Here is a 27,575-nt window from a genome sequence, read left to right as displayed (position 1 = left end):
TTCTAACATATTTCTTTTGTTTCAGCACTGATTGAAAACCTAGATTATTCAGGAGCTGGAGGGAGCTATAAGTCGAGCTTAGAACCGGAAGAATGCCACGGAGTTGGATATGATCCAGGAGGTTATTGGAGTACAGCCGGTACAACTGGAGCAGGTTATAACTATTATCCACCCCCACCGAGCCAAGTAACGGCACCGCCTCCGCAACCCCCTCCGCCGCCTCCCCCGCCTCCAGCTCAACACTACGGACCATCCATGGTGCTCTATCCATCATTATATTCCACGGTTAACCAAAATCAAATACATTTGCATGTACACAACGTGTCCGAATATAAACCCGTGGAACAGTATGGTGACGATGTGACAACAATTGTTGCGCCAAATAATGTGACCATAAGTTTGGGAGGACATGGACAGAGGGCAATGGACACGGCTGAACAGGTGCCAAACGCTGGTGACCAGATGACTAGGTACGACAGACAACATGGTGATCCATCGGTTTGGAGGCCTTACTAAAATTAAATACCCGTAATTAGTTGTTTTTATTGTCTTTCCGCAAACCCACTTTATTCTTCCTTCATTGTATACAGTATACGTCATTGTGTACTCTTTTTTGTTCATTTCTTCATTTTAAAGTATCTTGCATTCATATATAATATAGGAAAAAATACATTTCAGCCGATAATGATTTCAAAAATTTAACACGTCGTCGTCCTTACAAGATTTTCTTTGCATTTTAGTTCCAATATATGTGAGTTTATCAAATAATTCTTAAAAAGTTTCTATAAATGTTTTTAATAAACATTCTCATGGTGTATGTGTTAAATGAAGTAATTGGTCTTATCCTTTTTTTTTCTTGGAGCTCCCGCTGAAAAACATTTTCATTTGTATTGCCGTGGTTGGTTAGCGGCGATTCCCGCAAAGCTCATAAGAATTGTGGTACTAGGTTCAATTCCCGGTCTAGACCTTGAGATTTTATCTAATGGTTAATAAAAAAAAGAAGTTATAGTTAAAGAATGTTTTGCTATTCGTCTCCGATACCTAATTGGTTGTTGGACGTAAAGCCCTCTGGAAAAATTAGGCATTACTTTACTTCTCTTTTTTACTTAAATTTGCCCAATTTTGTTGTATTTTTTATTTAAATTACAGTGTGCATCAAGTCTTACCGGAAGTTTGGGGTAGTTTAATTATTTATTATTTTGCCTTTTATTAAAAAGGAAAGCGGAATTAAAGGTAATAATTTATAAAATCGATTTATTGAAACTTTGTTGGTGTCTGTTTTTAGATGGCTAAGTTTACTGTTTTAACAATGCGTTATTGCGTCAATGTATTATTTTCTTTGTAAGTCGATCGAGGTTGGGTGCTGGAAGACACATCTGTATCATGCTGGTTTAAATTCTATGAACGAACATCAGTACAACTTGAAGTTGAAAGCATTTGAGTAGGATTCAAAATTCAGAAAATGCAAGAGGGTAGAATTAGAGAAAGCGCGTGGCCGGCCCTTCGCTAGACACCGGAACTAGGCCTTTTCTAAGTTGGGTATAAGACGGAGGCGCATTGGTGAAAGTAAAGCGTATGGCTTTCGGTTGTGCATGAGATTGTAAATGGCCCAAGAATAGATAGATTCTTTAGTAAACATGGTATCACACAAGAAATCCCAAAATAGGGTAACAATTGGTATTCTTTCCCAAAATATTGTCAGTGTGAACCCATTCAATTTTAGAATTCTATTATTATAACAAGCATAAACGCCATGACTACCAAATTAGCTCGTGTTGCTGAAATCTCTGTTAGAATTGAACTTGGGACACCTTTCAAACGCCTAGGAACCTTCGATTGTCTTTTTTGGTCATTACTCCAATCTTTCTCTTACTGTTCCTCGATTCATCTGTATTGATTTTTAGTTTAGTGTCAAGACATCTGTCAATATTTTCTCTCAGTACTCAATAGAAATAATCTTGAATGATATTTTCTTCCAACATGTCTACCCCTAATTGTAATCTGAAGATGCCTGTACCCCTTCTCAGGCTGTTCCGAGTTCATGTGTGAAATTCTTTGTAATGTCTGTTTAGTTGCCAACTTTCAATTTATTTAAATTTTCCATTAAACCAGAAAAGTTTTTCGGGTACTTCCCCCCCCCCCCAAGATAACTAATGAATATCGTGATTTTCTCAATGAAATTAGTACCAAAGATTTGTATAAAAATTGTAAACATATTTTGGCCGATATTTTTTTTCTTCTTTTAAATAATGAATTGCCTAATTTTTTTTAAAATTCTTTATTTTCATTATCCAACCGTAAAATTTATAATACTTTGTTTTTCTTTTTATGTGTAATATCATTTTATTTTTTTTACAAATTTCTTCAATAAATGTAGATAAATATACAATTCACTGATGAATACTTCCATCAAAATATAATGTGATAATCTGTAATTATATAATTTACCTTGTAAAATTTGATATTGTACATTAGATTATTATTATAATTTTTTTGTTTTCTTAAAAAACAAAATCATGTAACATTATTATAAAAATTTGTTAAAATAGTCATGTATCTTTTTATTTTAAAAAAAAAAGTAAACTTTTATGTCCCTCAATATATACGAATATATGTAATGTGTTATATGAGTGTGGTATAATCGAAAAAAATTATTTCTATTTATTCGACTACACAAGTTCGTACAAATGATTTTAGTGGAAGCCATTAATTGCATAAAAACATTAAATGTGTCCGCGATATTAAATATTTATTTTCCAATTTTCAAAAAGTTGTATACCTTTTTACACAAGATTATTCTGCTCAATGTTTATTTCAAGTTTGTCCTAAATGAACCTTTACTTAGTCTGCTTATTTTTCCTCTTCTCATCTATCTTCTCGAATTTCCGATTCACGAGTGATGATCGTATTTCTCAAATCATATTCTGCCACATATGATTAATATATGAATACTGGAAATTTGTACATTTAAAAATCCTTGCCCAGAATTGAAATTCGTACGATAAATGAACCAATTTAAAAGGCATTTTGAGCCGATTTAAAGGGAAAAAAAAACATTAAAATGAAAAATCGCATTAGTGAATGGTATTTACTACGACTTTTCTCTTTCTTTTTTTAAAATTTTTTCACTTGGACGTTTGCAAGAGCACTTACAAACCATTTTGTAAAAAACAAGTTTTTCTTACTCAGTAAACTTCAAAACGAATACCCACAATAAAAAATCTTCATGATGCTACCATATTTTCTGCTTATGATGTCTACGAAAAGTAAATTTAGTTTTAAGTTGCAATAATTATTTTGCCGGTAATTTCTTTAAAATTTCTTCTTCAAAATATTTTTCATTTAAAGTTTTCATTTTAATATAAAATATTATGTTAGCATTTTAGTTTTAACCTAAAGACAAGTTTAATTTTCTAAAAGTTTTAATATGTTGCAGAATTTGAAAATGATCAATATACGATCTAAATTTCTTGAAAATATCGTTGAAATTAGCGTCTTTTTTTAAAAAATATATAGGATTAATTTGTCTCATAATTACAAACCTAATAAAAAGAAAAAGTTTATTCTAGAGAAGCTAAAGGAGAAAAATTCTTTGATCTTTATATATATCCATTAAAGTAAAACGCAAATTAAAAGTAAAACTACACAAAATCTATATCACAGCCTTATTATTAAATCAGATTTTAACATTATGCTTAATTTTTTACAGAAAGGAAGTTATATTTTTAATTCCCATTTTTCTTTTAATAAAAAAAAAAAATCAAATATACCTATAGTTTAAATTTACAGCTAATGAAAAGCTAAATTATAAATAATGCTTACAAAATACAAATTAGCCAATTCTTTTTATATTTTTGAATGACATCCCCCTTCAACTTTTTGCTTAACCATACAAAAAAAAAATCCATCAACTCAAACTAGTAACAACAAAAAATCATAAAATACTTTTTTCTATTTTTTTTTTTTTTTTTTTTTTAACGTTTATTGTTTTAGATCAGAATTTTTTGGACCACATACTCTGTAGAACAAGTATTACCAACAATGAAATACATTATAAAGTTTGAAAAAGGAGAACAAAATTGATTACTTAGTGGATTATTTGTTAAAAGCCAATTTTGAAGAATGCTTTGATATGAAAAGGTAAACAAATTGGGAGAAGTAGGTGATGAGTGAAGCTAGAGTTGCCAATTCTTGGAGTTGATTCTCTTGTCTCAGGGTACTACTAACTCAAGTTGAGAAATCTTTCAGTCACATTCCTGTGAGGGTGTATTTTAAACAGCTACTTTTTAAACGCCTCATGAAAAGAATCAGAAATATTATCATGATTTCTCCATTCTAAAGCTAACGCGATCACTCATCAAACGTTCTCTGCTACTTTCATTTCAACTTTTATGGCTTCTACATTATTACTTGATCACTCCGTTACAACTTTTCCTTAATCTATCAAAGTCTGTTCTACAGCTTCCTATTGGAAAGTCGTTTGCAAAATAGGAATCTTTTACCCACTTCAAATCATTCACGCCGACGATTGCTGATTACCCTACAGCGCCTGCAGTTTTGTCAACAAACTTTGTTCTATCTATAAAATCATACTAATTCATGTACTCTTTTCTTAAAGTTCTCAGGTTAAATATATGTACATTTTTTTGGTTAGACAATTTATAATTTAAATTATGCCAATTTATAATTATTGGCAACTCTAAAATATTTACTCTAAAGTTGTAAAGGTCAAATTTTTTTTCAGAAGACTGAAAAATGTTTATAAGACTTTAGAAAGTTTATCATGATTCAAAAAAGTACACTTTTCTAGAAAAAAAAAAAACTTCGAAAGTATTACAGCTTTACTGACGTAACATAAAACATAGTATTTCTTAACTGTTCTATTAAATTCAATCCAGAAATTATTTGGACGCTTTTTGACTGAACACTTTACTTATTGTATTTATTTATGTATTTGTCAAAAATAATGCTAACAAACCTACTGATCTATAAATTTGGGAAGGTTACAATTTAGGTTTATTCTTATTTTTTGAACAAGCAATTTCATTTCTTGAAAATATTTTTACTTTTTACAAATTATTTTTACAAACCTAAATATTGTCTGAATGTAGTGCTCTTTATTACATATTTTTATATAATTTTTTAACATTGTTCAGATTTTTTGAAAAGTGTACATCATTCGGTCTAATTTCTTTTCAAGGCTAAAGTGTGAAATATTAAGTCTTCTCGTTCAAGGGTAGGGGGGAATAATTAATAGCTAGCGAAACCATAGATATTAGCCAATTTATCAAAAACCCTCGCTAGCTGATGCTTTAACGACGAATGTGTTGAGTACGCTGTTAAAGATCTAAGTGTTGGGAAGACGGCAGGCAATAGAGTCTTCAGGTGTGTGTCGTCTAGCTGACACAATAATTCCATTGCGGATACTAACATTTCCGCCCAAACGCCCATGTGCGCTTCTCGGTCCTTAAAAAAAAAGTAAGTAGAAAAGAATTATTAAAATTGTTTTATAATAAAACGACAAAAAATTCTATTAAAGATCTCCCACTACTGTAACAGCCCTTAAGCTAATTTTCAAAGAAAAGTATTGCTAATAAAAGTTGTAGATCTGTTTGTGTGCATGAGTAACAAGTCTAAAAGATCATTTGGGCCTTTTTGAAAAAACAAAAAAGTGAAAAATTCTTTCAGTTGTGATATTTTCGGTTGAAGGATTTTCATTTTCATTGTCTCTGTTAGGTATCAAACGAAATACAAACGTAGTGTTTCCTTTGATATTTCTTTTTTATTCTTTGATTACATACTACATTAAAGCACAGCGTAGATATGCCAGAATCAAATAATCATACGTCTCGATCAATAGCTTATTAAGCCGATAATTATACGATTTAAAGGAAGTCACAACTATTGTTCAAGGATTCAAAAACTAAATAACGGGAGTTATTCGAAATTCGCACCCAGTAAACGTTAATTTTTGAAATTTGCACGCAACATAAAAAAATCCACTGAAATACGGTACTTTACATCAAACAAATTGTTTAAAGGTTATTCTCACAACATATACACATCTAATTTTTTAAAAATAAGTTTTAAGTTAGAAGTACAAGTGTTAGAATAAGAAATAGGTCTAAACATTAAGTTAAGACGTACGGCTACATTTATCAACGTCAGCCATGAGTTGAAGGTAAAAAAGACTTGTCTTATAAGTAATTTATTCGTTCTTTTATTTATTACTTTCTTAACACCTTTCTGTTTCATTCTCTTTAAATATCTTATTCATATTTTAGTAACTTTCCATAATTTATAATATATTATTAGAAATTACTTTGAAAGATGCGAAAATTTTCATGATATAATCGACTCTAACACTATATTTAATAATGGAATAAAAAATGAATTTAAGGAACAACTCATTTAACACAAGAGAGTAAATTTCAAATTTATAAATTTTATTTAAACTCTTATTTATTAAAACTCATTTCTTTTTTTTTTTTACTCAATTGCAATTTACTTATTTAAACTTCTACTTTCAACTTTGTGTGCGACATTCACATCCTAAGTTCCACAGACTACTAAACTTTTAGCGCAAGTTTCTCCGTGTGTTAACGTAATAACAAGTCTTAAAGTTTCTATAAACATATATTTTTAGTAGTATATAATATAATTTCGTTGATTTTAACGATCGTAGCATGCTCGATAGCATCGGCAATTTTTTTTTAAATCCTTTATTGTTAAAATCATCAAAATTGTCAAGTTCTGTGGGCCCGATCACTTTTTCGATAGTATTGTCAATTAGAATTGTGTGAGTGTATGTCAGAATGTTACCTCTTTCTTAAAAGAAATGAATCAAATAGCACTAAACATAAGTTTTTAGACGATTTATAATTTTGTTATACTTTAATATTAGGTCATGTACGACGTCAAACTGAGAATTGCATACAGACGAAATACCTTTATTTTTTAAGAGAGATAGATAAATATTAATTAAAAGAACAGAAAGGAATGTGGAAAAACCACATGGAACATTTTTCAAAATGAAGTTATAACAATAAATTCAGTGAAGAAAAAAAAACTTACTAACCTTGCAAATACTTTCACATTTTTGCTTCTCAATTTCAGCAGCTAAATCTCCTTTGTCGGCTTCAGATTTTTCTGATCCATCAGTCTCAACACGATCACCTTCTTCATCATTTAATTCCTCGCGATTATCCTCCGCACAACCAGCCTCCTCTTCACATTTATCACTACAATTAGTTGAAGAATTGCCACTAGTGTTAGAAATTAAATCAGTTAAATCATCAGTCTGTGCAATGATAAAGGTAATTTTCTCATCAAATCTATCAACAGCCGAATGAACGCCATCTTTGTCCAATAAAACGTCAACATATGTGTCGCACAGTTGTTCCAAACTCTGTCTCAGTTTTGGCATGAATTCTCTGATGGTGGTGTCACCGTTACCTTGACGCTGTTGCTGATCATTTATACAAAGATCGAATAAGGCAATCAAGTTGATTGTCCAGGCTGCACCAGCTTGCCTATAAAGATTAGCCGCTCTATCCAACTGCGCTACCTTCTGTAATAAAAACTTCAGCCCTGGACGAGAATCGAATTCCACTGCCGTATTGTATGAAAGCTCTAGGCAATTAAGTAACTTATCAACTGCTTCTTCTGGAAGGTTAACCAATATTCGGTTATCGCTCATGTTAGATACCACTCCAGCAAGGCTGAAAATAATTAAACTTTATTACTAATTTAGAATTAAACTTATTTTTCAAGGCAGTTCTAACCAAATATAGTGAATTAATGTAACAGTAATGCCCTAAAAATTTATGAAAGACCGTATATATTTTTAATTTCTCTCACGAAATCCCGAAAAATTGAAACCTGTTTTTAGTTTTTAGTTGTATGAACAGAATTTTGCAAAATATAAATAGAAAACAAACTTGATATTCCGTTTTAATACTATAACCGTTTTTTAATCTAAGTTTCCACCAGTGATTACGATAATTTTCTATAAACTTCGTATAATACGTATGTGTACATGTGTAAAGAACTACCACTTTTAATTAAAACTTTATTCTAAGACAATTTATTTTTTTTGCAATGTAATCATAAATGTCGCAAAGTTCTATTTTGCCAGTAATACAGTATCGACATACCAGCTCACCAAATTTGCTTTGCCAATAATTGTAACAAAATTTAAGAATGTAGGCAAAACAGAAGTGCGATTTTAGGAATCGAATACGAGAGTCCACAGCTTTTCTCTAAATTTCAAGGGCAAGTTTTTTCCAAGCAAACCTATAGCATAGACTTTGAAACTTTGGGAGGGGGGAGGATTGAAGAATCTTGTAAAAAAAATTTGTTACTTTAAAGAACACCCAGCGAATTTTACTTCCTCTAAAATCACATCATTTTAAAGGTCACAGTAAATAGTTTTTAAAGCTAAATCAAAGTTCATTTGATAAGTAAAAGTATCAAAGTTCTATCAAAATTCTAGTCTATCAAAGAATAGAATTTCAAGCAAAACAAATCTGGGTGGGTACTCCTTTAAAAAAAAACAATACTTGAACATATTCTTATACCATTATATGTGCTTAGTTAAACAGTAAAATTCATTAAAATGCCCTAAAACGAATTTTTCTAGAAAATTATACAAATAAAAGTTTGAAAGACTGTTTTCTACAAAGACGTAAAAGAACTTATAAATCAATTAAGCGAAGGACACTTTCGACAGATCGACTTTATAATAAAACCGCCTGGAGAGTTCTAAAAGAAACTTCAAAATTGAGGTTCAACAAGTTTCCATTTTTAATTTATGATAAATACGTAGAACCGGCAAAAGTCAGCTAAAGTGACAAAAAGACGCTATAGTTCAATTTGCGTTGAACGTTCATTTTCTGTGAAAGATCAAACTCAAAAGTTTTTGAATAAAGAGGGATAAATATATAAAGAAATAATTACCTAGGTATAAGATGCTGTGTTCCTTGCAAGAGTATCGTACCAATAGTCTGCAGTAGCATTTGATGAGCCAATAGTGCTACAAGTAGATTATTTAACGAAACACAATCTTTAGTGACTGTTGCATTCACATCTTCATATATCAACAGAACATAACTCCTTTCATCATCGTTCTCCTCGTTGGCGGACAATGAAACATCTGCTCTTTGACTTTCCAAAAGCAACACCTGAAACAGGAGGTGAAATAAAAATAATAATAAAACATTAAAATTAACAATTAAAGATAACGGATAAAAAATAAAATAAATGAAATAAAAACCAAAAAAGCTAACAAACGAATACCTTTTAATATTGTGCAGGCAATAAAAGCAACATACAAACTAAAGAGGAAGCCAGAGTAGACGAAACTGAAAAAAGAAACACTAATAAATTGAAAATAAAGAAAATAAAGCAGATGAATTTAACAAATAAAAAGAGTTATAAAACTGCATTTAAAAAGAAAAATTTAAAAAAAATAGGAAAATCTTTGATAAAGCAACTTGCAATATTTCATTGTATTACGTGCCCAACAAAAAAGAAAAAACATTGTTTTGATAAATTCTACCAAAATAATTTTAGTGTCTTTTACTGTGATAAGAGTGTAGTCAATTGGAAGCAATTAATTATGACTATTTAATTATTTTAATAAATTTAAAAAAATCAATAATTAATCAAATAAAAAAAGAGACAATTACATTATCAACAGTTCGATTCAACTGAAACAAAAAACAAAAAGACAATTTCTTTCAAATTATAATTACATCAAAATAGTCATTATAATGTTTAGTTCATTATTAAAATTTATTTATAAACTTCAAAAAAACAAAAACTATGAACTGGTACAAAAATAAAATAGAATACGGAAAGTAGATATGAAAAACATAATCATGATAATTTGTCGAAAAATAATAATAATAATATGAACAACAATTGGAAGAAATGCCCTCAGTAAGAGCTAAATTTATTACAACAAATTTAAAGAAATCAGAGCATGCTACATTTCCGCCTCTTCTCTTAAATGGAAGTATTGAGATCGAATAAGCTTTCTATTTCTGGACCACCGGAAATCCCCTGTTTATGAAAAACAAGTTGTGTAATTTTGTTTTTCATTTGGATTGTGACGTGACTGGGGGTATTTTATATCTAACGTGTCATTTTTATGGAATCCCCAAAAATTCCTACTTAATATTGGTGAAAAATAAATATGGTGCATAGGATAAGGAAGTCAATGAGTATTTCCAAAATTTCTTAAGTACAGATTAATGTCCTCCGGTGGAGGGGGGAGGCAAACTCTGTCTCTACTTTCTCATGGGTTCCCTTTGGATTTCCCCAGAAAGCCTGCTTAGTTACCAAGTGGAGAAAGAGGATTTTTTGATAAGGAAGGAGGTTTATAGTGGCAATCCCAATTAGCCGGCCCCCTGATTCCTGGGATTTCTTTATAAAGCCTGGGTGGTTACTAGGGATGGAAGGGTGGTATACTATCCCTGAAATACCCCTTACTTCGTATTTTGGAGAGGCCAACTTTTAAAATATCTGAGAAGATCGTTGCGAGGAGAGGTGGTGCAAGGATTTCCAGAGAGTGATCATCCCTAAAAGTCGACTCCCCGATGTATTTGGAGCCTGGTAAGTGAGGAATATACCCTTCAAAGAATCTTCTTAAGTGAGCTTCTTTCGGAATAGTTAGAGAGGAAGATAAGAACTGCAGGAAGTTATTACTCCTCTTGAGGTGGCTCCCATTTCATTTCCAAGAACTACTTTAGAGATCCTAAGTGAACTGATTCATCTCTTAGTAAAGCTGCAGTGTGCCTGGTCTCACCTGATGTCAGTGAGAGGTCCAATAGACCTCAAAAGGAAGGCAGGAAGAATAACCCATCAAAAAAAGAAGAAAAAACTCTTTATTAAAAAAAATATATGGGACACATTGTGGAAGAAAGTTGTAAAGAAGGATTGATGCTTCATGCTGCTCTATGTCAAAAAACAAAGACAAATAAGGATAAAAGTAAGTCGGGAGAGTGTACCTCATAAGTTTATTTATTTTTGGATTCTTTAATATTATCTTTTAAATGTAAATTTTATTATTCTTTTCAAAAATAAGTTACATTCAGGCTAATGCAAATGAAAACAAAAATTACTTTAAATCAAAAATCACACAACTGCTTTACCTGCTGAGCCAAATGCCGAAGTCGTGCGTTTCGCTGCGCAGTGGAATCTTTTCTAGCTGCTACTTTGATATGTGCCAAATCGCCATAATATCTATGACAATTACGGCTATACACGGAGTTTAGAAGTGCAAGCGGCAGGAGAACTGCACTAGCAGCTCGTTCAACACCACACACCAGGATATGCCACTGTTCGCTGTTCAAGACGCCGTTACCACTCATTACAATATGTCTAAAACAATTTAATTCATTTAGGAAAAAATTAGGTCAACAGAAGTATAAATTTTTTAGGGGCGAGTTGCAATAATGTCGGTTTTTGCAGAAATAATATTGTTTTGTAAACCCTAGTAACCTCTAAATTCGTTGAACCAATGCTCCAAAGGAAGGGAGCCAAAATTTGAAAAATAAATAAAAATAAACAATCTGATGGGTAAGATCGAGGCTGAGTTCTTGAATTTTATTCTGCGCAAATACATTTCTGTATAAATTTGTTGCTGAATTGTAGAAGTTTCTATGTTCCCAGGTATCGGCTATTACAAATAATTAATTTGGTCATCATAAAGTGAATATTTGTGACTCACAGCTATTGAGATTTAAGATTGTTCACCACCTAGCAAAGTAGTCCAGGAGCTGTTTTAAATTTTCTTGAAGGAACTCAGGAGCTTGTAATACTCTATTGGGCTGCGTGGAAGCTGCTGTATTGTCAGCTAAACAGGGCCTTGGAACGTGGAATGAAACTATTAGAGGAAATCCTGCTCTTTTTCGTATTTTACTTCAAGCCATGATGCCAAACTTTATGTGTGTTCCTTCTTTTCTAAGTCCCTCATGAGGCCTCATAACCTCATAATTGTGTTATGTTTCATTATCAGTTTTGAAGCACATTAATTGTTTTGTTTTTTTCTTCAAATTTTCTCGCTATTTCGGGTTATTATGGTTTAAGCCTATGGGCTTGAAGCCATGTCTGTAATTATTTTCATTTTATGAAAGTTTAAGGTAAAAACCATTCATAGCTAAGTTATCGTAAATAAACATGAGTTCAGATGTCAATAAGATAATAAAGCTTGAATAACGACAATTTTTTTGACTCTTACTCCAATAAATAAAAAAAAATATATTTAACAGAATATATTAGCAGCAAACTACGAAAAGCAAGGTAGTAGTTAGATCGTGAATGAAATTGATAGCAGATGTAGGTGTCATGTATCTATCGACCATCCAGCCATTACTAATCGATCCAGACAAACCCTCTCAATGCTTTCTGTTCGCTTCTTTATTTTTATATATATTTTTTTCAAACTTTTTATTGATACCTGACGATGCCTGGCTTTTTACATATTTTATTATGAACCAAATAAAATAAAAAAAAAGGACTAGTACATAATTATATCATGAAAATCTATATTATTTAACATTAAAAGATGAAAAAGAAAATTTAACAACCAAATATTAACGTAGAATTTGCAAATACAGAATAAAAATCTGAATCACTCATTCGACTTTCTCTTACTCTAATACACATAATAATTGTAAGTGAACATTTTCAAGAAACTGCTGTTTTTAATCCTTTCAGCGTCAAAGATATGATGTCGATGCAGTGCTTAATAAGGTGTCGAAGAGTGAAGAGGAGCAGGATGTGGAAAGGAGATAACACGCAGTGGTTAACCTACACCACAGGTTACAACGGATAAAAAAAAAATACGCGATTCAAACTTCTGTTTAGAGCGAAACCGTATTGTAAAATGCCGTATTATAGGAGGATAACCAGTATATATAATCAAAAATTTAAGCTTTGGGCTAATTTTCAAAATCGTGAACAGTTCATGAACATAATTATGTTTTTTTTTTTATTTCTCGTAAATAACTAAATTTTAAAGCGTAAATAGTAACTACCATGACTGAGTCAGTAAACACAGATGAAGGAAGTTTTAAAAGTGAAAATCAATTTTTTACTGATAGTACTATTTCTGATGATGGACGAATTAACGAAACTTATCAAACATAGAAAATATTCGAAATATGATGGATAAAATGAACGCTATTTAAAAGCGCAATGGACTTAACTATCGTTTAAAGAAAATCGCCAAAAATCTGAAAAAAAAAGCAACATTAAATTCGCAATTCTGTTTAACGTATTTTGGCAAAAAGCGAGATTTTATACACATAGGTATACATTCAAATTCACGATCACATTCAAATGAAGCGCTAAACCCTTTAGGTAAAAATTCCATTACGTAAATTTGACCCGATCCGATTGCATCACTTCCTCTAACTTCTGGTAAGAGGAAGTAGAAAGGTAATGATCCCTGAGTCTTTTCTAAATAAAATAAAAACTCCTTTCAAACCCGGGTTACCTTCCATAAAATTCATTACAATAATAGTTCAGAACAAAAAGCAATATAATGGATACACATTAAATAAATAAATATTTATTACATGTTGAAAGCTTCATGTCTTTTAAACACCTTAGCTGAAAGAAAGCTCTTAGCTGGAAGGGAATATCCATAAATTTTACTTTTAGTATGCGATAAGTTTTGTGGTCGGTCATCTTTTATTATTATTACTTTGCGGTCTTACTGGTGGGTACACACACCAAAAAAGACAATAAAGTTGCAGTTCGTTCAGTTCAAGTATGGTACTTTCATTTGGATTCTAGAAATTTTATTTGGCCATTCATAAGCTGTATTTTTGTTTTTAAATTCAAATTATCCTTGTATTGGCAACTTTTAAAAAGTTTATATATTCTATTTATTATAATAAAATAGTCATTGAAAGGACCATACTGGTGAACAGATCGTCGAAAAAATGACTGAATGAAAGTTGAGCATTTCTATTAGATTCTAAGAAGAAAAATAAACATAGTATTGTGTCTTTGTAAGCACCTCTCTTAATGCCCAAAATGTCTACCTTAATGTTCGCGACTATGTTTTTTTTTTTAAAAAAAATCAAACCAAAATGATGAACTGAGAACTAACCTGAGACACGCACATCCAAGCCTTGCAACAACTTCCACCGGAACTGTAACGCATTCGACCATTGCATTTATTAGCTGTTCTAACATCGACGTGCCAGCCCTTACGTTATCACAACCTAGAAAACGAATTCAAAAATACAATGATACTGCAATTGAAAATTATTAAAAATATTCTTATAAAATTAGATTTAGATAAACTTACATTGTAAATGATTCAAGATTTTTACAACAAAATGAGTAGTCATCCCACAATACTGTTTAAAACTACTCGACTGATTATCCCAAAGCGCAATATTATGACTATTGTTGACAAGCCATCTCTGTATGGATGAAATTATCAAAAAGGTTACGCAGTAAACTGTAAACTCTAGGCCTGAAAGTAAATAATTTTTTGATAGTATTCAGTTTAATTATGGCCCTTGCTTGTAAAAGTACTGAAATCAAATGAATACCTGGCTGATTCATCATATCTGTGAGGATGGAAAATAGAATGTCCAGAATAGCAGATTGATAAACCAATGGCGAGAGAGGTACAACGGAAGCTAATCCCTCCAGAAGTTCTGCCCACACAGCCAGCGATCCACCAATGTCCATTATATCCAAGACGTCGCCTTCATCCAGTCTTTCTTCTAACCTATTAAAATAAAATACGATAAATGAAAGGTTATTGCTTTTTAAATTTCCAGTTTCATCTAGTATGATATGATTTTTCTAATTCAAACATTTAATAACTAGTTAGTTACACCCTTAAATGTCCGAATATTCTTCATAATTTGTTGATCTTTATTTACAAATGAAGTGTACTCCTGCATACAAGCCATAAAGGAAGTAATTGGAATGTATTATTTAATAAGCATTACTTTAATCGATTTATTTTGCTTTTAATGAAAGCATACATATACTTGACTAAATATAGTACATTAGGTTTTTCTAAATATTTTCTCTATGAAAAGACAGTCACTACACAATCGAAAAATTCGATACTCTTGCCAATATACTGATTTAATTAACGACTACTTCGCTTTCACGCTTGAAAAGTTTAATATCTTCGGTATCTCTGTTAATAATAACATTCATTGTTATTTTTAATCTTCTGTTGAACAATTAGTCATCATTTATAAGATTTGACTTGTATTGGTAGTTCGGGTGTTATAGAAATGAATTGTTGGCTTCGAAATTTGTTATGCAACAAGTAAAATGCTATATTTTACGTTTGCTCGATAAGGTTAGAGGGAAATAATGTAATATAAGATTTCTGTTGTCAAAATTATAATACCATTAAAAGTCATTTTGACTTTTAAGGACAATAAAGTATTTTTACTGTTTCTTTCTTTTTTTTAATTGTGCCTGTACAAAGGAGTCTGTACCTCCTAGCCGTGTTGAATCTAGGACAAGATGGCATAGAATTCATCAGACATAACATCTGGCTACATCTTTCTACGAAGTTCAACACTGATCGGCAGTCATTATCATTTTCTACTTCGCCTTCTACTCCTTAAAAAATAATTAATCTATATTAAAACAAACAAATCCATTTAAATTTAATATTAAAGTGTACATAAAATATGGGCTTACCATTTCCACGAACATGTTTAATTAGACAATGAATGAAGTCCATTGCAGCATTGGCAAACACAAGAGGATTTTCCGTGTTTAGAAACACTTGGAACACTTCTAAAAGGGATGTAATATGATTAGTGGTGCTAACGCCTCCAAGAGCACGGAATAATGGTCTCCAGCCAGATCGTATTTCTGCGTGACTACCTTCCACGAATTCACATATACAATTTACAACCTGAAATTTAAATTCAAAATTTAATCCATCTTTTAAAGATTTTGTAAATAAGATAATCGCATTTTCCACTAATTTTTCTTCGTACCTGATCTTGTATATCAGTTTCACATAATTCTAAACACAATAGATTTTCAAATGGTTTAAAAAGTGCCTCATTAAAATGAAAATGTTCTAATTCAGTATTCTCGTTTAATAAAGTAGTCATTACATCATGAATACATGTTACTGCTAATTTTGAAATTCCTGGATCTTTATGACAAGAAGCCTAAAACAAAGTCAGTATAATGCAAGCATATCAGTACAGAAATAAGCAGGTAAATTGATCAAAGAAAATGATCGAAATATAAACCAACACTGGCACCCACATTAGGACGATTAGGTCGTATTAATTTGAAATTGCAGCCGCTCCCAGACAATCCTATCAACAATATAACGTGCTTAGGATGTAGCGTAGGTACTATTCACCTTTTATGGTGACTGATTTATTTATCCGAGAAGAAAGAAAAATTTCATCAGTCTGATTTTCAGAATTGACTGATTTCATTTTTGATTCACCTGGTATTCAACGACGTGTATGTGTGCAATTTAATATTAATTATATTTACAAATTAAATAGGGATCAGCTCACAAAAAGCTTTACACAAAACGATACATATTCCAGAGTCCAGTTCTTTAAAGAACTTGATACAGTCTAGATTTCAGTATTCTTGAAGCTGTAGGCTCGCCAAAGGTGGTAATGAGATGAGGATGGCAATGAGTGAAGGGTGAGGAAGAAGTTGTCTGTTAGTTTGGTCATGTGAGTGTGAATGGCTTGAATGGCGAGTTCTCTAATTTTTTTTTTGTATTTTATTTTGAAAATAGTTAAAATTTTCTAGTCTTTTAAAATAGTTAAAATCATGTTGATGGAAACTAATTGATGTTAAGTTTAAAGAGTAAATAAGGAGCATGAGCTCTATCCAGTTTTAGTTTAATAAATGACAAACATGATTATACTTTTCTTTGTAGTTCAAATGAATAGTGTTATCACAAATTCATCTTTATTTGCTGTTAAGGAGCGGTTTTTGTTTTGTAATTATGTTATAAACATAACGATTTCTTTTTTTCAACTATTAACTCCGGATGGTTTTGTTTCCAGCTTCAGTGATCTTGACCTCTTTGCGGATATCGCAGTCTTACAAAACTCACACACTCACATAACATGCATAAGGACCAGCAGAAATGGTTGAGGAATACAACTATTGGAAAATTCAGGTAAAATGCTAGGAAATCTTGTTCATCAATAAACAATTCACATGCTTTGTAAACTATAAGACGGTTACATTCCATGAATCAACGATGATGTTTGAGGGAGCCACCATCTTTAGATACTAGTGGATTTAGACAAATCTAAATTTAAACTAACCAAAAACTTTACTCAGTTACAATTAGGCAAATGTTTTGATAATCAAAATTTTGAAATATTGGATAGCAAAAAGATTAATCGTTGGGGAGTTCACTTACATGCATAAGATGAGGTCCAACTGCGGACCACAATTTCATAATATGAATAAGAGGTCTTCCAGATCTAGCTGCTTTTATCAACAGTTGTGCCAATCTTGTAAGAAGTAACGGCGGAGGCGTTGAATTTCCACTCCTTGAACTTGAATTCCACCACCAACCAATAGGCAATTTTACTCCATCTTTATTGCTTCCGGTATTTGAACCGCTATTACCACCGGGACTTACCCTTAATTGTTTTTCCGAGGCGGTGCATACAGCGCTGCAGAAGCTAAGTAGTGAGTTCAGTTTTAATTTCACAGCAGCATCATCAAATAACCTTCAGAAAGAAAGGTTTCGTAAAGTATTTCGTCTATAAACTCACATTAAGAAAATAATAATAAGGTTTTTTAGAATTTGAAATTGTAAGAATTATTATTTTGGGTAACGTGATTTTTTTTTTAAATATCAAATTTAATTTAAAGACATAAATAACTGGAAATGATCAACTAATCTGAGACAGCTTATTTCTTAATAATTTATGGTGAAGATTCTATAAGTTCTAATAAGTCAACATGAAGTTTTCATTAACTATCCCACTTCTCAACTCTTAACATTGCATTACCTGTCTATATGATGAGAAAGAATGCACAAAACGGCTGCAGCAGTTGTTTGAGGTAAAACTGAGACGCCTGACAAATCACCTATAAGGCTAGCAACGTCACCTTCACTGAAATATTATTTATTTGTGATAAATTACTCAATATTTTAAATACTACAATTACTCTATGTAAATAATAAACTTACATGACCGACACTGTAAGGTCTTGACTATCTTGAGATTTTCCATTTATCTTCGAGGCTGATTTTGCCGACTGAGAGTAGGCCATCAAATGTTCAAGTCGACTAACATGTAGACAGCATCTGAAAAGTCAGGCAAGAATTTAGATATTTAACTAAAATATTAATAAAATTTTAAATAAATAATTATCTCTGCACATTAATTTGCATAAGACTCTTTAACATTTCAATTATTAAGTACCTGATAGACTAAATTCGAATTAATACTGAAGAAATTATTGTCTTAAATCTACTATACGTAGACGTTGCCACTTCTGGCAAGACAGAATTTCCCTAAACCATTTTTCTGAAAAACCGTTTATAAACAAAATTGACAGATCATTAGAAGAGAAGTTTTAATGAATCAGCTGCAAAAAAATTAGCTATAACCTTAAAGAAGAAAAGAATCGGCAATTCATACTTTTGAACATCGATTTTAAAGATTACTGAGTTGTAAGGCTGGACATCCCCAGGGACTTCATGATTCCTAAATACGTTTCCAATCTACCACGAGGAATTATTATGCTTGCTGAAATAAGAGGAAGAGGGCAACAAAAAAAAATAAAGAATAATCTAACAAAACTAGGGGTTATTGAGAGGAGGGATGCTATAAATTTAAATTACAGTTTTTCGAAATGATAAAAATTCTCTTTATTAAAAATAATCAACTTTACATTACATATATGAACCATAAAAATTCATAAAGAAATAAGAAATTAAATATTAAGTAAATTATTATATAAACTTACTTCAGTACATGTGGCCACGATTGAGGCGCATGACTGGCCAATTCAAGAGATCTACTGAGAAGTACATCAAGGCTGAGTGCATAACTAGCTAATAATGAAGGTTTCTCATCCTGGGAGTTACAGCAAGCATTGCTTAATAAGGAAAACACTGTACCGCTACGTCTCTGTAATCCTGTGTAAGTTATATAATTATTATAGTTATTTTAATTAAATAATTATAATTTCAGACTTTAAAATTATCTTGATCTTCAACTACTTCTATAGTAAATTTTCGTTTTTTTACCTGTAGCATTACATAGAAGTGCTGCATTATGTAGAGCATGAAGACTCTGTGGCACAGTATTCTGATCTCCTTTCACGCCCACGGTCAAAATAGCCAACATAGAGTCCCAGCAACAGGTCAACATTCTTCTAGCTAATTTTAAGCCTAAAATCAATCAAACAGGACGATTTCAAAATTGCGTTTTAAGATAACAGAAAAGGATTAAAAAAGGGGAAAGAATTTAGCACAAAGAAGTAAGAATTCATAAGCCGGAGTTCAAAACAATTTATTTATTGATTAATTTAAAAAATAAATCAAATCAAATCAAAGGCCTCTTAACGAATATTTCCATAGAAAACTTCACTTCGAAAATCTGCATTTTTTTTTTTGCACAAAACTACTCTTGTAGTTCAATACTTTACAGAAATATAACTCTCTCAAAAGGTTACTAGAAATTGTTTAGTATATTCGGCTCTGTTATTACAAATAAATAAATAAATACATCAAACCTGCTTGCACTTCAGGCGAGGTGTACTGTCTTGATGCAGCTTTTTCCAATTTGACACAATCAGATAGGACTTCACTTTCAAAATAAATTCCACCTAAATCTGTGTGAGATACAACTTTTGAGATTAAAAATTCAAATATTCTAAATTTTGGTTAATTAACTCTGGATTAGTAAATTAGCAAACAAGAAACTTTTGTCAAGCACTGTCAGAATAGCATTCTAAGGTGAGTAAATTCATTAGTTACTTTCAAGTTTTTTAGTACCAACGAAAAATTACAATTCTCTTAATCAAGTGTCTGTTATTTCTTAAAAGAAGTTTTTTAATTTTGGCCTATCATATCGGTAATAGAATTGTTACTGAGGTAAATAATATTTTCCATCTATAAATAAATATTTTTTATTATAAGTTCAGTCAAACATAATTAATTATTTACAATCCTAGAGTAGCTTATGTTGAATTTCGATTTAGAAGTGGGAAGGGAGAAACAATTAGTCCCTTACGAATTAATTATTAACCGTAATATTCGCATCTGGGGTGAATGTTTAGTCTGAGTTCAATGTCAGTATCAATTACTTTACAATTACAGTCCAATCTATATTCTGATTAATTTGAACTTTATGATGAATTATTGGTCTCTTTTGTGAACTGAATTGGATTCATTTAATTTGATTTTCCAACACTGTTTAGCAAATTCAGTTAAGGCTAAGTTAAGCTTAGTGTTGCAGCATCATTAGCTGTAATCATCAGCAAATAACGATTAAGAAATCTCCTTTTTTGGGGCAAATCAATCAATTATGAAAGGTTTGTGGAATTAAACATCCCTGACGGTTAAACTTTTTCTGACTTTGTATTCCCTAACTTGAAAATTATATTTTAATATCTTACCAGATAAGAGATTAAGAATAGAAGCATTAGCTTCACATCCAGCCATTGTTAAAAGATCGATACAAAGAACTTGCTGATAAACTTCGCATAACCATCGCGAAGATAAATATACTAGTACTCCGCTCTCTTCTACTTCACTAACGAACTGATCCTGCAATAATAATAATAATAATAATAATAAAAATAATAATAATAAAGTCAAAGATCATTTTATACAAAATGTATTTTATAAAAACATAAAATTAATATTTAAAAAAAAATCATACTAACTTCTGTCATTGGAATATCATCGGAAGAGTGATCATAATAGCCTACATTGATCAACTTTAAATTTAATGATAACGCAGAATATGTAGCTAAATAAATTCCATCAGCGTTTACAATTGCCGATTCAATATCAGTCTGAATTCTATTCTTTTTGTAGTACAATCCTGAAATACAGATCATTCAGTCGCACTCAGGTTCTTAGATTCCTTTTCACCCGTTAATAACAAGTTAGAAGTTTAAATATTGCTGATACTCTGGTCTGAAACGTTTCTACAATCTTTCTCTACAGCAATTATAGTCATAAAAATTAAGTGATCAAATTGTAAAGGTAATTTATTACTAAATAATTTTTTTTGAAGAAAATTTCAAACATAAAACTTAGTACAAAATTACCTTGACAATAATTGGAAGCAAATCTTTGAATGGCATCATCAATTTCTATGGAATATTTCAAAGGTAAAATAGAAGGAAGAAACTCTAGAAGGGTATTTACAAAATGCCTTGCATTGTCACGTTCACAGTCACCACTTTCTTTAGAATAAATCTGCAAAATAAAATAATCATTTAAAAAATATTTACTTGCTATAAAGCCATGATAAAAGAAATGTTTTGGCATTTCGAAGATCAAGTACGTCAAATTATAATGAGTCGTAAAAGTTTTCTATTCAGGTGAAAGCCGCAACATGAACACTGCTGCAGCTATGTCGTTAGTCAAACAGTCCTGAATCTCCTAAATACTAGATTTAAACTAGTATATCTTTCAACTATACCTTTTCTTGTTGCACAGAACCTAGCGTTTCTGGAAATCCAATTTTTGTTGATACACCGTCATTTTCATCTAACTACAAACATAAAAATGAATTTTTCAAAAGAAAATAATTATTTAAAATAATTTTAAGTTTATATATTTTCTCTAAAAACAAAAGCTTACATCAGAATTAGGATGATCCTCTGTTATATCAGAACAATCACTGCTATCCTCACTAGTTCCGTCTCCTTCTTCTCTTTCCCCATCTTCTAGATCAGATTTCTCCATCATACTATCTCTGTACAACTTTGGTAATCGGCAAAGTGTTTGATAAGTTAATGGCCCTATAAATTTGAAGAACAGGATCTCTCGTACATAGAAAAAATACTAATTAACTTATATTTCCAGATTTTATCAATAAAATCTAAATTAACCTTTATAATCACACGATACCAAAGATGGATAGATAGAATTTATTTTCGTTACATAAATGTGATTAATTGCCTGTCCGCTGGAGATCTGGAGAAGGGTTGATAGCAACGTTTCAATACAGGCTACAGTGGCCGCAATAACATTAGTATCTTTGCTTTCGCTACATTCTTGTAAAGAATCCATAACCCTTAAAAATAAAAACAGCATTAAATTGTTAGGTGATCATCGAATTTAATATCATAATTATTTACTGATGAATACTGACAGCCTTGTCAAAGCCATATCGCTCTGTTGGCAACCTCTATCATCCTCTACTAACAGTGGTCCAGCAAAGTCAACTAACCGGCTTGGACTTCTTAATAACTGAAATGTTGAATAAAATATTGCACTACAAATTTATTACATTTGTATTATTATTTATTACATTTATACATTACAAATAATTGGGTCCAAAATCTGTTTAAGTGATTCTATATCTAGTGTCCTCCATCCCTAAACACTAATATGATAAAACAAAGTCTACTGATTTTTACGAGCAAATAACCCCGTAGAGTAATGTAGGCTAGCCAATTCTTCAGGGAAATTGGCAAGGTATAAACATCTTTTCCTTTACTCATAACGATATCAGTTATACGTATTTAATGCCTAACATTTCTTTTTATTTATTTTTTCCGTCATAAACCTGAAAGAGATTATAATTGAAGCTTACTGTTTCACACCTTGAGACCCAGATTCGTAATCTTTATTCTTTTAATTATTCTTAACAGTTCCTGGAGGCCAGTTGTTATTTAACAGAATAAAATCCTTCCCAAGGTTCTTCAAGCAATGTCTCTTAACTTCTAAACCTTTACTGCATGATTTACTATACTTTTACAGATTTTCTACGATTCTTTATCTCGGAAAAAAAAACTCGAGAGCACACACTGTTTATTATATTTCCAAAAATTAGCACGTAGCATGTCAAACTGCTTTAATGAAGGGCCTTCAACAGGATTAAGTTAGGACCTCCCAAAAATCGAATAAAAATAAAAGTAATAATAGCAGAATCATAAGATATTTTTTAACTGTATTTTACATGGAAGCTAGAGGTTATTGTTCCCCCTTCAGAACAATTCGATATCAATTGTCCATAAACCTCTACTCTTTTTAAACAAGTATTCTTAATTAATAAAAATCTTTTAATGCAAAATAATGATATTGACCACAGACCTCAGTTAGTGCTTTCAATGAATCCATTCTCTGTGGTACTCTTGGATATAGTAGCATTCTGTGATAAACTGATTCCAATACTGGTCTTAGTGAACAAACGCATCCAACAAGTCTAACTAATTGTCCGGCAATACTAAAAAGTACACATTTTTGTATTCATACTTAATAAGATTTTGTTATACATTAAAGAATTTAACGTTTAAAATGGCTGGATGAAATGCTAGAATAAGTGAAACATACCTATATATAATCTTGTGCTGAGGAAGTGAATCCATTGGTAGCAGCCTGGTGAATGTAATATTTGTATTACGAGGTGGCGTCATTAGCCCTATCAGAACTGGGCAAAGTTTCTGCCATAAGAACTTAGTAAAATGAGAATTAGTGTGTACTCTCTGTGGTAGGCTAGAAACAACTGTGTGAAGACCTTCCAGCAACAACAAAACCGAAGCGTTACTCTGCCCACTATAAAAACAAAAATCAAGCAATTTATTACAATTAAACAACAAACAGGTCCAGATTTTTTGTTTTGTTTTTTGTAACATGAAAAGTTGTGCTGAACTTACGTTTGTGCCTCATCTAGCTTACTACAGATATATTGCAAAATAGGTATCAATTCATTGAAACAGTCAATACCACCACTACCAACTTCGTGCATTTTATTGTCCTTAGCTTCCAGAGATTCCACATCTAAAATGAAACAAATGAACGGCTTAGTAGCCACATTTTAAAATGGGGCGACAAATGAAGGTTTTAACAATCATGTTTTTTAGTTTAGTTGAGATTTTATTTTCTACTGTTCAATCTTTTTCTTGGAAAAAAAAAATGCATTTACGAAATACTTACTGGATAAATATAAGTTATCAACTGCCCAGAGCTACTACTAGGGGGACATGAAAGAAAAGCAGCACAAACATTCTCTAGAAGAGGTTGGGAAATATGGAGTATTTACCTGAATGGGAGGGAGTGAACAGAAACGAAAATTTTAGAATCAGATTGGGGTAAATTCATTCACTTAGGAAAAATTTATAATATATAGAAGGATGCGATTAGAGATTAAAATAAGTATATTTAAATTACGCATAAAAAACATTGCACTGAAAAAGGTTGTATATAGATGGTTTACTGGAACGTTTGGCGGAGCCTCTCAACTACCAAGTTGCAAGACAGACTTATTGACTCCTAGATAACGAAACTGTATAGAAGTGGAAATGTCCAGAATGTTAATGGTTAGCGATTGGAAGGTGTCTGAAGATAAGAAATATACTAGTACACATTTAATAATTCGGATCCTCCTTTTTTGGCACTGGGCTCCCATAGGATTATTGAATAGATCAATCAAAAAGGGTTAGTAAGAAGACAGCACTGTGTTAATATAAACATTAACAAAATAAACTGATTGATTACCTAACAGATGACAGAAAGCTCTCAGTGTTTGATTGGCTGCTGCCTGAGAAGCAGTTTTCACTGCTTCTGTTCCATATTCATAAACTTCGCAACACATTGCTAACATCTGGATTATAATGCGTCCATTTACTGTCCAGTATGAAGAACAAGCAATATTTAATAATACCTAGAAAATAACTCTTTCCAATACAAAAAAAAGAAACAAGTAAATTCGAATAAGTGCAATAAAATTTATTGAAAATCCTACTTTTAGAATGTCAACTTGTGTGTCATCTGACTGTGACAATATAGACGTTGTAGCTTGTAAAAATTGTGAAGGTAACCATAAAGAATCATCTTCTGGTTCAAAATTGGTTTGAAATCGGTCATCTCTTAAGATCCTCTGAAAACAATATGACATCAGTGAGCTAATAAGAGTATTGCTTATAAATAACCAATTTATTTAAGCGAAAGAGCGTGCATCTGGACGTCATAACTCTATAATCGAACTTGATGGATTTAAGAAAAATAGTTCTCGTCGAGGAAAACAAAATTCTATATAATGGAACTTGATATGTTAGAGGGTGCAAGTAGTTTAGAAACTGAGGTAGATTTCTTGGGAATCCAGAAACAAAGTAAAGGGAAGATAACACTGTTATGTTAGGGATTCGGAGAAAGCGAGAAAATGTAGCAACAAAGTTTTCCATACTTTTCTGACATTAATTTTACATTTCTGTAAGCATATTCGACTGAGAATAAATTAAACAAATCTTTTCCGGTGGGAGGAAGTGGAATACCCAATTCTTCAAAGATCTTGAGACCCCTATGGTATCCGTGTCCAACAACTGAACGTTGACATATATTACAAAAACAACGAGTTTTACAGAAGTAGTTGATGATAAAATTCTACCATTGTAAACTTTATTTACAAGCAAATACATGTAACAATGACAAGTGGGCTTGTTTTTATAGCCACTCTCCTATACAAATCTGAATCTAGCTAAAACCGCTTGTAAAGCAAATGAGCATCGATTGGTATTAAGACGCAAAGCTAATTGGTGCTATGCAATTTGCCAGTTTCCGCAGTCAAACATGATACGATGGTAGAAGTCTTATCATTTCAAAGAAATAATTCTACGGGTTGCGACTTTCTCTCATGTAGTTTCTTGTCATTTTCGTTTGATGTTAATGAAATTTATCACGAGACAAATTGGAAAACCAAGAAAAGTATATTATATCTATAACGAATGTTAGCTGTAGGATGAGAAACGCCCACTTGCTAGTAGATGCATCGAGGCTTTAGATCAAATCTTTATCTTTTGGTTTTAAATTATCTTCTGTTCATTAAGTCTGTGTACACATGTTTCACCTTAGCCAGTTGAAACTGTCTTTTATGGAAACCTCAAAGAGCTAAGGCAACATCTGTTTACAAACTTGATGGGCAGACTTGGATGATGAAGAGAAACCAGTCAGTTGGCTGTCATTAATAATTAAAAAAAAAAACACTCTTAAGATTATCCAGAAATGTGAACTTCCACTCAACAGTACGTACTACATTCACTTACGTGTAAACCTGTTAATGCCAATGAAACAAATTTACTCTTTCTTGTTTCTAGAGCTGTCTGGAATACGCCAAAACATTTTGAACGTAATTCATGAGCTGGATCTCTTAGAAGACTTTGCTGAGATTGTAGTAAATCTATGAAAGAAAATAATGTTATTACTGATTTGATGCAGGTAAACATTTAATACATTAAATGATATTTTCTTACCATACGCCACTTGAGCAGATGCTTTCAGATGAGCTTGCCGATTATTTGAACATTCGTTAATAATTTGTAATAGTAAATCCTCCATCCTTCACATAACACAGGGCAAAGAGTAGGTGCACTTATTTAGCCAATCTTATGATATGTTATCCAACACTGTTGAAGACATTATCAGCACACTGATTATACGATGAAATTACAAAATAAATAATTCATTTCCAGTAAAAATGTAATGCCATATCTTGTCCACTTGCTTTTGGTGCAGTGTTCTGGAGATGCCACTGAGTGGTTTATCTAATTTTACACCCACTTGGGGCAATGCTGTTGTGGGAAAGGCCTATTTTACACGAATTATCGATTCAAATACAGCCGGTACCATAGTACCGAGTAGTAAACCTAACAACTGGTGACAGTTATTGGTATTACATTAGGCTAGAAATGATCATTATCAAGTACAAAATTTAAACTGAAAGTACAACGTATATAAAAAAAAATTAATAGTTTAATTTAGTATAATTTCTGTCTCACTTTGCTTTTTACTATGATTTGATGAAAATATTCGATTATCTTCAAGGATTTATGGGAAAAACCTTCTCCTTTTTTGGACTTACACGATTAAAAGGGAACAAAAACGAAATTTAGCTAATTCAAAATACTAATAAACCTCTATCGAATTGTGCCGATCATTAATTTTAAGTATGTTAGTGTTAATTGCTTATAAGATATCCCGAGACGTTGTACGTATAAATTCATGAAAAACTGTTTCTGTCAGTAGCTATTATCAAATTATGAATTAATATTAAATATCCAATTCAACCATTTAGTTTTCAAGTAGTTTAATATAGTTTACACTTTCTTGTAGCACGAAAATTCGTTCGAGAATAAATAGGCATTTGCGTTAAAAAAAAAGAGCTCTTCAGTAGGTGATGTTTTTAGAAGAAAGCAGAAGTTAGAGATTTGTGAGTTTATGTCATTATAGCCCTATTTCGGTACTAAGAGATGTTTAAAGCTAGAGGAAGCTACTGCGGATCATGAATATGATGCAGGGTGTGCTTAACGATCCAGGTTCAAGGACGCTTCTTAGTGCAGTGTACGCTTAGAGAGAGACCGTATAAATTGCCCTAATA

The 27,575-nt window shown here is 31.6% G+C and overlaps 2 protein-coding genes across 3 annotated transcripts in view; one reads left to right on the top strand and one right to left on the bottom strand.

Annotated features, from left to right (window-relative positions):
- LOC141450728 (uncharacterized) overlaps positions 1–1,751 on the top strand; it is a 60,904-nt gene extending 59,153 nt beyond the window's left edge. Inside the window, exon 5 of the mRNA XM_074121460.1 lies at positions 26–1,751. Within this exon, the coding sequence (XP_073977561.1) occupies positions 26–516 (491 nt within the window). The 3' untranslated portion in view covers positions 517–1,751. The remainder of the gene's footprint in view (positions 1–25) is intronic.
- LOC141450716 (brefeldin A-inhibited guanine nucleotide-exchange protein 3) lies at positions 1,213–26,845 on the bottom strand. 2 transcript variants are annotated; one of them, XM_074121422.1, is made up of 31 exons: positions 26,452–26,845; positions 26,245–26,378; positions 24,948–25,082; positions 24,701–24,866; positions 23,860–23,983; positions 23,537–23,758; positions 23,297–23,429; positions 22,353–22,450; positions 22,090–22,274; positions 21,839–21,999; positions 21,678–21,749; positions 21,301–21,451; positions 20,911–21,071; positions 20,641–20,791; positions 19,756–19,854; positions 19,268–19,411; positions 18,985–19,156; positions 18,203–18,319; positions 18,021–18,125; positions 17,420–17,735; positions 16,005–16,184; positions 15,700–15,919; positions 15,492–15,618; positions 14,577–14,758; positions 14,327–14,497; positions 14,126–14,240; positions 11,157–11,385; positions 9,690–9,710; positions 8,959–9,182; positions 7,079–7,721; positions 1,213–5,466 (listed from the first exon to the last, which is right to left on the bottom strand). In XM_074121422.1, exons 1-31 carry the CDS (start codon positions 26,534–26,536, stop codon positions 5,251–5,253), a joined length of 5,259 nt encoding a protein of 1,752 aa, XP_073977523.1. In that variant the 5' UTR covers positions 26,537–26,845; the 3' UTR covers positions 1,213–5,250. The 2 variants fall into 2 exon arrangements, with proteins under 2 accessions (XP_073977523.1, XP_073977524.1); XM_074121423.1 differs by lacking the exon at positions 9,690–9,710.
- Between the last annotated feature and the right edge of the window lie 730 nt (positions 26,846–27,575).

The sequence above is a fragment of the Rhodnius prolixus genome, unplaced genomic scaffold (assembly GCF_049639745.1).
Source record: "Rhodnius prolixus isolate KJV_2025 unplaced genomic scaffold, Rpr scaffold_8, whole genome shotgun sequence".
Lineage (NCBI taxonomy): Eukaryota > Metazoa > Arthropoda > Insecta > Hemiptera > Reduviidae > Rhodnius > Rhodnius prolixus.
This window is presented reverse-complemented; position numbering and strand designations above follow the sequence as displayed.